This window comes from Sminthopsis crassicaudata, chromosome 2 (genome assembly GCF_048593235.1).
Source record: "Sminthopsis crassicaudata isolate SCR6 chromosome 2, ASM4859323v1, whole genome shotgun sequence".
In the NCBI taxonomy this organism is placed as follows: domain Eukaryota; kingdom Metazoa; phylum Chordata; class Mammalia; order Dasyuromorphia; family Dasyuridae; genus Sminthopsis; species Sminthopsis crassicaudata.
The window spans coordinates 435,956,817-435,969,141 of record NC_133618.1 but is presented as its reverse complement, the minus strand read 5'-3'; the positions used below and the strand labels follow the sequence as shown (position 1 = coordinate 435,969,141).

The following is a 12,325-nucleotide window of genomic DNA, read 5'->3' as shown; positions in this document are numbered from 1 at the left end:
ATGATGGCCATGGGTCCCCAGGTACCAACAATGGAGAGTTTCTTCAATATTGGTCAGAGAAAACAGGAAGGAGTGGTAGCTGGTGTCTCCCTGCTTTGAAGACTTCTGGGATCATCATCTATCTATCTAGTGGTCTATCTATCAATCAGTCAATAAATACTTAATAAGAATCTGCTGTGTGCTAAGCACAAAGGATTAAAAAAAAAAAAAAAAAGACCAAAGATAGCGCATGTCCTTGAGGAGCTCAAAATCTAACACAACAAGCAAACAAGAATGGATAAGCAAGCCAAATGCAAGAGACATAGGAAGTAAAGAAGAGAGAAAAGGCACTAGAATTAAGAGAGGTTAGGAAAGGCTTCCTGTAAGATTTTTGCTGGACCTCAAAGGAAGCCAGGAAAGTCCAGCAGAAGTGAGGAGGAAGCATTCCAGACATTGGGGCAGTAAAAGAAATGCCTGGAGCAAAGAAATGGAGCCAACCAGGAGAGGAGAAGATAGGAGAATGCTTTCCTCCGAGGCTGAATATTCAAGAAATGACAGAAAGACTCTCTCGATTCAGGAAACTTGATAAACACCACCCATTTCTACTGAATCACATACAGATAAAAGCTGCTGCCAGTAGGATCCTAGAAAGCATTTCTTGGAAGGATATGCAAGGAATTATTGTTCCCACGTGGAGGACCTTGTGTGCATCCTTATTAAATTTTGTGTTATTAGATTCAGTTCATCATTTTAGCTTGTCAAGATCTCTTTGGAGCCATCATCTATTGTTTGATGTTTTAGTTGTCCTTCCAAAAGTTGTGTCATCCCTATGTGTGCAAAAATGTTTGTGGCAGTCCTTTTTGTAGTGTCAAGAACCTGGAAACTGAGTGGATGCCCATCAATTGGAGATTGTCTGAATAAATTGTGGTATATGAATGTTATGGAATATTATTGTTCAGTAAGAAACAACCCAGCAGGGTGATTTCTTTTTTTTTTTTTTTTAATTTTTATTTTATTTTATAATTATAACATTTTTTGACAGTACATATGCATGGGTAATTTTTTACAACATTATCCCTTGCACTTACTTCTATTCAGATTTTTTCCCTTCCTCCCCCAACCCCCTCCCTCAGATGGCAAGCAGTCTTATATATGTTAAATATATTACAGTATATTCTAGATACAGTATATGTGTGTAGAACCGAATTTTTTGTTGCACAGGAAGAATTGGATTCAGAAGGTAAAAATAACAGTTTACATTCATTTCCCAGTGTTCCTTTTCTGGATGTAGCTGGTTCTGTCCATCATTAATCAATTGAAATTGGATTAGCTCTTCTCTATGAAGAAATCCACTTCCATCAGCATACATCCTCGTACAGTATCATTGTTGAAGTGTATAATGATCTTCTGGTTCTGCTCGTTTCACTTAGCATCAGTTGATGTAAGTCTCTCCAAGCCTCTCTGTATTTCTCCTGTTGGTCATTTCTTATAGAACAATAATATTCCATAACATTCATATACCATAGTTTACACAACCATTCTCCAATTGATGGACATCCATTCATCTTCCAGCTTCTAGCCACTATGAAAAGGGCTGCCACAAACATTTTGGCACATACAGGTCCCTTTCCCTTCTTTAGTAGTTCCTTGGGCTATAAGCCCAGTAGTAGTATGGCTGGGTCAAAGGGTATGCACATTTTGATAACTTTTTGGGCATAATTCCAGATTGCTCTCCAGAATGGTTGGATTCTTTCACAACTCCACCAACAATGCATCAGTGTCCCAGTTTTCCCACAGCCCCTCCAACATTCATCATTATTTGTTCCTGTCATCTTAGCCAATCTGACAGGTGTGTAATGATACCTCAGAGTTGTCTTAATTTACATTTCTCTGATCAATAGTGATTTGGAAGACTCTTTCATATGAGTGGAAATAGTTTTAATTTCATCATCTGAAAATTGTCTGTTCATATCCTTTGACCATTTATCAATTGGAGAATGGCTTGATTTCTTATAAATTAAAGTCAATTCTCTGTATATTTTGGAGATGAGGCCTTTATCAGAACCTTTAACTGTAAAAATGTTTTTCCCAATTTGTTACTTCCCTTCTAATCTTGTTTGCATTAGTTTTGTTTGTGCAGAAACTTTTTAATTTGGTGTAATCAAAATGTTCTATTTTGTGATCAATAATGGTCTCTAGTTCTCCCTTGGACACAAACTCCTTCCTCCTCCACAAGTCTGAGAGGTAAACCATCCCATGTTCCTCCAATTTATTTATGATTTCGTTCTTTATGCCTAAATCTTGGACCCATTTTGATCTAATCTTAGTATGTGGTGTTAAATGTGGGTCCATGCCTAGTTTCTGCCATACTAATTTCCAGTTTTCCCAGCAGTTTTTGTCAAATAATGAATTCTTATCCCAAAATTTGGGATCTTTGGGTTTGTCAAAGATTAGATTGCTATTTTTATTCACTATCTTGCCCTGTGAACCTAGCCTATGCCACTGATCAACTAGTCTATTTCTTAGCCAATACCAAATGGTTTTGGTGACTGTTGCTTTATAATATAGCTTTAAATCAGGTACACTTAGACCACCTTCCTCTGACTTTTTTTTCATTAGTTCCCTTGCAATTCTTGACCTTTTATTCTTCCATATGAATTTTGTTGTTATTTTTTCTAGATCATTAAAATAGTTTCTTGGGAGTCTGATTGGTATAGCACTAAATAAATAGATTAGTTTGGGGAGTATTGTCATCTTTATTATATTCGCTTGGCCTATCCAAGAACACTGAATGTCTTTCCAATTCCAGCAGGGTGATTTCAAGGAGGGCTGGAGAGACTTATATGAACTGAAGCTGAGTGAAGTGAGCAGAACCAGGAGATCATTATACATTTCAACAACAATACTATATGATGATCAATTCTGATGGACATGTCTCTTTTCTATAGTGAGGTAATTCAGGCAAGTTCCAAAGGTCTTGTGATGAAGAGAGCCCTCTGCACCCAGAGAGAGAACTTTGGGAACTGAGCTGGGATCACAATATACTCTTTTCACCTTTTTTGTTGTTGTTTGCTTGCATTTTGTTTTCTTTCTCATTTTTTTCCCTACTGTGGAACTATGTATAGAAGAATTGCACATGTTTAACATGTATTGGATTACTTGCCATCTAGGGAAGGGAGTGGGTGAAAGGAGAGAGAAAAAAAATTGAAACACAAGGTTTTACAAAGGAAAATTTTGAAAATTATTTATGCATATGTTTTGAAAATAAAAAGCTTTAATCAAAAAAAGAAGTTGTGTCATCTGCAAATTTGCTAAGTGCTCCATTTATAGTTTCAACCAAATCATTGATAAAAAGCTTCATTAGAACAGGGCAAGAGGGAAGTATGAGAAAACAACAGTATATATGAAAAGAATCTAGGGTTTTTAGTGGACCACAAATTTGATGGGAATTAACCTTGCAATGTGGCAGCAAAAAACTTTAGACTACATTAATAATTTATGATATCTGAGGAAGGATGGGGTGTTGACAGATCAGCTGCTATCTGTCCTGGCCAGAAGATAGAATATTAGGTGTAGTAGCATGTGCCAGGCTTTAGTAAAAATATAGACAGTGCAGATTATGGACAAAGGAGGACTACCAGAATGGTGGGAAAGGCGGCATGGCATAGCATAAAGGTCTTTGGATTTGAAAGTGAGAAGCTTGAACTCAAATTCTGCCTCAGATACCAACTGTATGATCCTGAATTAGCAGCTTAACCTTTCTGTGCCTCAGTTTCCCCTACATCTATGATCCCATGATATTATGAGGATTGTGGAAAGCAACTTAACATGGAGAAGAAAAAAACTTAAAGGATTCAAGTATTTAAAAGTCTATCATCGGAATAAAGCACTGGCCCTGGAGTCAGGAAGACCTGAGTTAAAAGCTAATCTCAGATTTACTAGCTGTGTGACTCTGGGCAAGTCACTTAACCCCAATTGTCTCAGGAAAAAAAAAAAGTAAAGGTCTATCTTGGGGAAGAAGAGGCTGTTGGTCCAAGAGAAATGAATAAGAAGCAGCAAATTAAAGTCCCAAAGAAAAAGAATGATTTAAGCTTAATATAAGGGAATATTTTTTTCTCAATAGTATTTTATTTTTCTAAATTCATAAATATAGTTTTCAGCATTTATTTTTGTAAGACTTTGTGTTCCAAATTTTTTCTCTCCCTTCCTTAGCTCCCTCTCCCCAAACACAGCAAGCAACTGACATAGGTTAAATATGTGCAATTTTAAAAAACGTATTTCCACGTTTGTCATGTTGTGCAAGAAAAATCAAACCAAAAGGGAAAAACCATAAGAAAGAAAAATCAAACCACAAGAAAGGTGGAAAAGACTATTTTGATCCACATTCACTCTCCATAGTTCTCTCTTTTAGATGTGGACAACGTTTTCCATCCCGAGTCTATTGAAATTGTCTTGAATCACCTCATTGCTAAGAAGATCATCACAGTTGATCATCATGAAATTTTGTCACTGTGTATAATGTTCTCTTGGTTCTGCCCACTTCCCTCAGCATCAGTTCATGTAAGTCTCTCCAGGCCTTTCTTATATCAGCCTCTTCATTTCTTATAGAAAAATAATATTCCATTACCTTCACGTAGTGTAACTTATTCAGCTATTTCCAGGTTTCTTGCTACTACAAAAAGTGCTGCTACAAACATTTTGTACATGTGGGTCCTTTACTAAGGGAATACTTTTTTTTTCCCCCTGAGGCAATTGAGGTTAAGTGACTTGCCCAGGGTCACACAGCTAGGAAGTGTTAAGTGTCTGAGACTAGATTTGAACTTGGGTCCTCCTGACTTCAGGGCTGGTGCGCTATCCACTGCACCACCCAGCTGCCCCTAAGGGAATACTTCTTGACAATTAAAAGTGCACAAAAGTTGTCATCAATTCGCCATCACTGGAGATATTCAAGCAGAGCCTGAATAATTCCTTATAATGGAAGTTATACAGAAGACTTCTCTTCTGCCCTTTGTGGCTAAATTTCTTGAGAAGCCCTTCTACAATAAGTACCCCCACTTTTCCCCCCAGAGATAAAATGTTTATTATATCAAGCTTTTAATTATAAGCCAATCTATAATAAGTAAACAAATACAAATCCACAAGCAAATGCTGCTGTAGGCCATGCTTAACTAATTTTTATTCTTTTTGAGTGGCAATAGGAGTTAAGGACTTGTCCAGGGTTATACAGTTCATAATTATCAAGTGTCTGAGGCTGGATTTGAACTCACACCCCCTTGGTTCCAAGGCCAATCCTCTATTCACCATGCTATCCTAGCTGCCCAAGGTGCCTTCATTTTGTCTTCTCTTATTCTCTTCTCAGCCCCTTACAATCCGGAGATATAGGACAAGAATTAACATGGATGGAAGGATCAAGTGAAAGGTTTTTAAGCATAGGGAAGACGTGGATATCTTTGTAGGTATTAGAGAGATTATACTAGGGAGTAGGTACTGAGAGAGATTGAAGAAAGGCTTGAGAGAGGAGATGTTAGATAGGGCAATCTGTTGGTGGAAATGGGATAGAGTGGGATCACTTTAATGAATAGAAAAATTGGCTTTGGTAAAGAGTAAAGGTTTCATCATGTGAAACAGGGGTGACGGAGGAGAAAGGGGTGGAAGGAAGAGGAGTGATATGAGAAAAGTAAAAAGGAAAAGAGACTCTTTAAAAGAGAGTCTGCTTTATTGCTCAAGCTTGGCGCTGAAGAAAAAAGGAAAAAATGCACCTCCTCCCCATTTTTGCAGAGATGGGTGTGTGTGTTGGGGGGATGTGTGGAACATTGCATACATTCAGACTTGGCTGATGTGTTGATTGGTTTTTGCTAAACTTTTCTCCCCTCTCATTTTTATTTTTTGTTATAAGAAATGGCTCTCTGGATAAGAGTCCAGAAGGATTTGTTTAGAAATTAGGATGATAGAAAAACAAAAGAGATCAATGAAAATTAAAAATAAAAGATAATCTTAGACACCATAATTTGGGAAGTCCATGGAACACATTTAAAAGATGATGACCAGAACACTGAGGGACCCAGAAGCCACTTTAAAGGAGGATGCCTGAAAGAACTGACCACTGGGATGACAGGGTTAGCTCATGACTATGATGAAGATCAGTCAAAGGGGCCTGAGAAATTAGTAACAACAATAGCATTGATATAAACTTTAAAGTTTACAGAAATATTACAGAAGTAAATATTATCTCATTTTGTCTTCACACCAACTCTTGGATGTTATCATTATCCACATTTTCTAGATGAGGGAACTGATGCCCAGAGTCATATTGCTGGTAAGTGTCTGCAGTTAGATTTGAACTCGGGCTCTTCGTGGCTCCATGTCCAGTTTTTAACCTCTGTTCCACCTAGTTGCCATGACCCTACCAGATACTTAGAGAAAACCCCATCCCTTGGGTGAGTCCTGGATTAAATATTGCTTTTATTCAAATTTACATGACTAGGCATGGATGGGATGGATGTGACCTGGGGTCCAAACAAGTCTTGTCTGACAGAACTCAGGGTAGAGAGTCATTGTAGCTAGTAGATGTGTCCCGGAGTCTACCACCTGAGAAACAGGGAAAGGGTTTATCATTCTCTCTGCCAGTTTCAGAGAAAGTAAATTAGTTGATGGGTTATGTATAGAAACATAGCCAGACCTAGCCTCCTATGCCAAAAAGCATTCTAGGGATGGGATGATGATCAATTTTATATACACGTTGCTTTGGTCTCCCCTACAAAGCATTGTTAGTCATTCATCCAGGTAGTCACTGACCATGGGAATAGTGATATATTCAGGATGATTAAAGGAAAAAACCTGAGAAGAGAATATAAAGTTCATGTGAAAGGGCATGTTCTAAATGGCTACGGGAGTTATACTGTTGTAATGAATGCTGCCAGAGACCATAGGGCAACCTGCCATGTTGATGACAAATTATAGCATCTGAAATGGTAGTGCTCTGGTTCATCTGTCTGTCACATTGAAGGTGACACTATGAAAAGGTGACTCTTTCTTTACCTAAAGGATCAGGAATATGCAGTTGAAAAACTAGTGAGAAACCGGGGGCTTCAACTGATAGTAATGTGATAGGGGAGGCAACAAAAGTAGAAAAAATGTCAGGGTAAGTGGGTGGCCCTGGCGGGTGAGAGGTCCAGCACAAGAGAGGAAGCAAGCCACCTGAAAGGCTCTATCATCTTATACTCCAGGGACAGGACCTTGACCCGGGACAGAGACAAATCTGCATGTTTGCATCAGTCCTACTTGCTTGCCCACCAGGTTCAAAGCCGAGGCATGTACTTTACAAGACTGGTCCTACCAGCAGATGTTATGCCCCGTGTATGGCCTTCAAAGAGTCCCCTGTGACCATGTAACATTTTGAGATAGAAACATTCTATGCTGAGCTGCTGTAGTTCAGAAGAAATACTGCTTATCAAACCTTACCAGGAAAACAGATAAGCACAAAGAGAAAAATGAAAATATGTGGTATACTGACCTTTCTCCTGGTGTGGGCATCAGGTTTCATAAGGCTTATAGCTAGGCTGAATTTTAAAATTCAATTTTATTTTCTTTTTTAATTCTCTGCCTTTTACTTTTCTCCTCCCCTCAACCCCACTCCCATTAATAGAGCAAGAAGAAAAACCCATTACAAATCTTGTATAATCAAGCAAAACAAATTCCCACATTAGTCACTTCCAAAAAATAAATGCTTCAGTCTACACCCTCAGACTATCACCTCTCTGTCAGGAGGTGAGAAGCATGAGTTTTCTGGAATTCTGGTTGATCATTATATTTATCAGAGTTCCTAAATCTTTCAAAATTGTTTGTCTTTACAAAATTGAAACAATTGGGTTTAGAAGACATTTTATGTTCACTATTAGCGGGCCAGATATGACGTGGACTGTTTGGGGCAGAATCTGTCTATGGAAGAGCCTTTTGGGAGATTTGCAAGTGATTGACTTTGTATTTATACACAACATTATCAGCCCAGAGCTCGTGGTCTCTTGGAATTCAAGTGATGGTGAAGAGGAAGAGGGCAGGAGAGGGAACCGTAGAACTGGCCTTGGTTGACATGGTGGGTAGTCCAAGAATGCTCTGTGTTCTGATGCATGATGTCAATAATGAGGGGGTACCACACTCTCTTCAGATGACTTCCAGTCCTTATACGTAGCTTCTTCCATATCTTCAATGGTCAACTTTTTGGAGAAATATGGTCTTGTGTCCCTATGAAAGAAGTCTTAAGTGTCCTATGAGCCCTTTTCCAGACAAATATTTAAGCAGACTAGAAAATGTGAAAGGCTCCAGAGGCCAAGCAAAAATAATTATCTTTTTTCATACTAGAAGGAGTGGAGTTTACTAAGCAGGGCAGTGACATGATCAGACCCATACTTTAGGAAAATCGTTTTAGCAGCTGTGTGGAAGGTGATTTGGAGAGGAAAGAAATTTAGCTTCTATATCTGCTCTCAGTGATCCCCAACCCTTACTTGCAAGCAATATAAATAAGGTCACTTATAGAGCCTAGACTGGGAGTCAGAAAAACCCAGGTTCTAAGAAATGCATTGTATGAGTTCTTCTCTCTGGGAATTTGCCTAGCACATTTGTTGTTTAGTCATTCAGTTACGTACGACTTTTTGTGATCCCATCAATTTGTCCATTGTATTTTCTTGGTAAAGATATTGGAGTGGCTTGCTATTTCCTTCTCTATTATGTCCCCATTTTACAGATGAGGCAAATAAGAGTTAAGTGATTTGCCCAGGATCATACCGCCATTCATTGTCTGAAGTCACATACGAACTCAAATCTTTTTGATTCTAGGCCTGGTACTTTATCCATTTACCAGGCATATAGTAAGTGCTAAATAAATGCTCGTTGATTAGGTCTTAGTTTCTTCCTATGTAAAAAGGAACTCTCTAAGTTTCCAGTTCTAAGATTCTCAGCCTAAGTCTCAGCTCAGTACTGCAGTGAGCTCAGGTGCAGTTTGAGCCTGTCGTAGCCAGTCCCATGAGGCCATAAGCACATTTGCTGTGAGATGCTATTTTCAGAGTGGCTGCCAGTCTTCAGTGCTTCTGAAACCCCGCTGGCCTAGCCGCCTGTGCCTGTGGGATTCAAGCTTCAAGATGAAGGACATCCCAGGGACCACTGTGGCTTAGCTGGGAGCTGGGAACCTTTGACAGAAGGCAGAATCAGCAGGAGACCCGGAACACACAGACACACTATTTCTCCCCCAGACCTTGAGGGAGAAGAGAGAGAGCAGCCTGAGAAATGTGACAGTGCAGGAAGAGCGAGCTGATCTCCCTTCCTCCGCCTCCTCCCTGCTCCAAGGGCTGCTTCTTTGGAATTCTCCACCAGCCACAGCTGCCTCTTACGGAATTCCGAGTAATTATAGGCAGGGCTCCATTCCCTTCTTTAGAGAGCCGGAAAGATAATTAAAGCGACTTGGTGGGTGTTGTTAAGCCGCTATAGTGTGTGTGTGTGTGTGTGTGTGTGTGTGTGTGTGTGTGTGTGTGTGTGTAAGATTTACAGTCATTTGCGTTTACTGTAATTAAAACAGTGCCAATTTAAGCAGTTCCCTCTCAGCAGTGTGCTCATCTGTGAAAAACATCATCTCTCTAGAAAGTGGTGGAGGGAGCAAGCCCTATAGAGCAGGATGAAGTCAGGACTCAAAGCAGCTCTCGTGCCTTCATCACAGGTGAGGAGGAGCATCATTGGCCTTTCCCAGGCCCGTTAGCTGACCTCCTTTAAAAAAATGTTATTGATATAAACTGGGAAAACATTTTTTCATTCAAAGGTTCTGATAAAGGCCTCATCTCCAAAATATACAGAGAATTGACTTTAATTTATAAGAAATCAAGCCATTCTCCAATTGATAAATGGTCAAAGGATATGAACAGACAATTTTCAGATGATGAAATTAAAACTATTTCCACTCATATGAAAGAGTGTTCCAAATCACTATTGATCAGAGAAATGCAAATTAAGACAACTCTGAGGTATCATTACACACCTGTCAGATTGGCTAAGATGACAGGAACAAATAACGATGAATGTTGGAGGGGCTGTGGGAAAACTGGGACACTGATGCATTGTTGGTGGAGTTGTGAACGAATCCAACCATTCTGGAGAGCAATCTGGAACTATGTCCCAAAAGTTATCAAAAAATGTTATTGATATTTTTTGTTTTACATTGCCCACATTTCCCACTGTATCCCTCCCCACTCAGCCTTCCAGACAGCTGTTCCTAATCAATTTTTTAAAAAGGAGATAAATAGTTCTGTCAAACTAACCAATGCACAACACTATCTTTGGTATAAAGTCATCACCAGGAAATTATTGTTCATGGAGCAGATTTGGTTAGGAAGGGGAAAGGAGGTGGGTGAGGGTGGCACAGCCACAGTGATAAAAAGGACAGAGATGAAGTGGCCTATTCCCCAAAGACTCTGGTCCATGCCCTTGTGGGAACTGGTAGGCAAAATGGGTTCTAGGAGAAGGATAGCACATGGCATTATTTAGCAGAGGATTATGAGACAAGGCAAGGCCTGAGGGCAGTGGTCACTACTGGGAGGGAGGATCCATTTAGCCTACATTCATTTCAACAATCATGGGTAAAACCTTCAAAGTACCTTGTTCTGGTTGTGTCTCTGTGCTGGTATGAATATGGCTTGTTATGAAGTGCTGACTGAAATTCTCAGTCTGGGCTATTAAATTCCTTCCTGATCCTCTCAGCTCAAAGAAATATTCTTCCTCTGAGACCCCCATAGCACCTTGCTTGTAGTTTTCTTTCCCTGCCTTATTGCTATTGCTAAAAAAAAGTTATTGTTCTCTTGATTTCATTTCACCATAATTTTCTCCAGTGTATCTTCCTCTTCCCTTTTCAGAGAGCTATCCCATATAACAAATAATTTTTTCAAAGAAAAGAAAAAGAAGTGCTTTTGGAAACCAACAATAGTAATCAGCAAAGTAATACATAGAAAAGTCTGCATTCATGGACTTCCCACCTATGCAAAGGATTGAAGTGTTAGATGTCTTTTCTCTCTTCTTTCAAGCCATGCAAGTTTTTTGTAATATTCAATTAATTCACTTAGATTTTTGTGTGTGTGCTTGTTTTTTTTTTCCATTTATATTGGTATAATCAGAGTGTGAGTGTGTATGTTTGTGTGTTTTGGCATTTCCTACTTCACTCTGCATCATTTAAGATAGCTCTTTGCATTCTTCTCTGTATTCATCATATTTGTCATGCACAGTCAAATTCCATTACCTTTCATGTAACACAGTTTGTTTAGTCATTCCTAATCAATGGGCAATACTTGGTTTCCAATTCTTATTATCCCCCCAAAATTGTTGTTATAAATACTTTGGTATAAATGGGGACTTTCTTCTAATCAATGACCTCATTCGAGTGTGAACTTAGTCTGGCATTTCTGGATCATAGGATATGGACATGTTGGTCACTTTTCTATGTACTGACTTGACCAGGCTGGGAAATTTCACTTTCCTGCTCAAAAAACATTTAATGTTCCTCATTGCCTTGTGAATAAAAGACCAAATTCCTCAGGCTCTGGACATTCAAAGACACTCACAATTTAGTACTACATTCTCTCCATCCTATATCACTTCAGCCTTAGACCTCACAAATTGAAGTACCTCTGCCTCCAGGATCCTCCTTTACTCTCTGTCATTTGTTCAAGGATGTTCTGAATTCACCAATTCTTTTCACCCATTTCCAAGAGGCATTTTTTCTGTTTCCTCTTTTAATATAATAAGTGGCACGGCTGGGCTTGTACTCAGGTCTTTGGACAATAAGCATCATGTGTTTTTTACTGTGCCAGAATTTTGCTGAAGATAGACTCAGCTAAATTAGAAATGTTCAAGGGCTAGAAAATTGTCTCAAATGTCTGATCATCCCAGAAATCCCTTCCAGTCTGTAATCCTATGATTGCTGAAGTATGTTTCTTCATCTCTCCCCTTTCTCCTCCCTAACCCTTCCTTCTCTTCCTCTTCTCTTTCTCATTCTTTCTGTCCCCTTCTTCCTCCTACCCTTTCCCTTTTCCCCCAATCTCCTTAATATTCTCTTTTCCCTCTTTCTCTTTCTTTTTTCTTTTCCCTTCCTTCAGGCTTACTGGAAAAGGATGAATCAGCTCCTGCAGGCACTGAATCAGAAGCTTGCCACTCTTAGCCATGGACAGGAAGGTCTAGTCAAAATCAATCCTACCGTCTCAGACAAGCTTGTCTCTTTTAAGACGAAGCCTCCCCCCTCAATTCAGCGAGAGATCCTGAGCGTCTGCAGTGATCCTTACACTCTAGCTCAGCAACTGACCCATGTAGAACTGGT

At 39.3% G+C, this 12,325-nt stretch overlaps 1 protein-coding gene across 4 annotated transcripts in view; it reads left to right on the top strand.

The window, feature by feature from the left end:
* RASGEF1C (RasGEF domain family member 1C) overlaps window positions 1–12,325 on the top strand; it is a 187,719-nt gene that overhangs the window by 137,523 nt on the left and 37,871 nt on the right. For 3 of the 4 annotated variants that reach the window (XM_074292327.1, XM_074292324.1, XM_074292325.1), the window contains one exon: window positions 12,108–12,323. The exons of the other annotated variant lie outside the window; for it this stretch is intronic. In XM_074292327.1, the coding sequence (XP_074148428.1) occupies window positions 12,108–12,323 (216 nt within the window). The remainder of the gene's footprint in view (window positions 1–12,107; window positions 12,324–12,325) is intronic. 4 annotated transcript variants of the gene reach the window in all.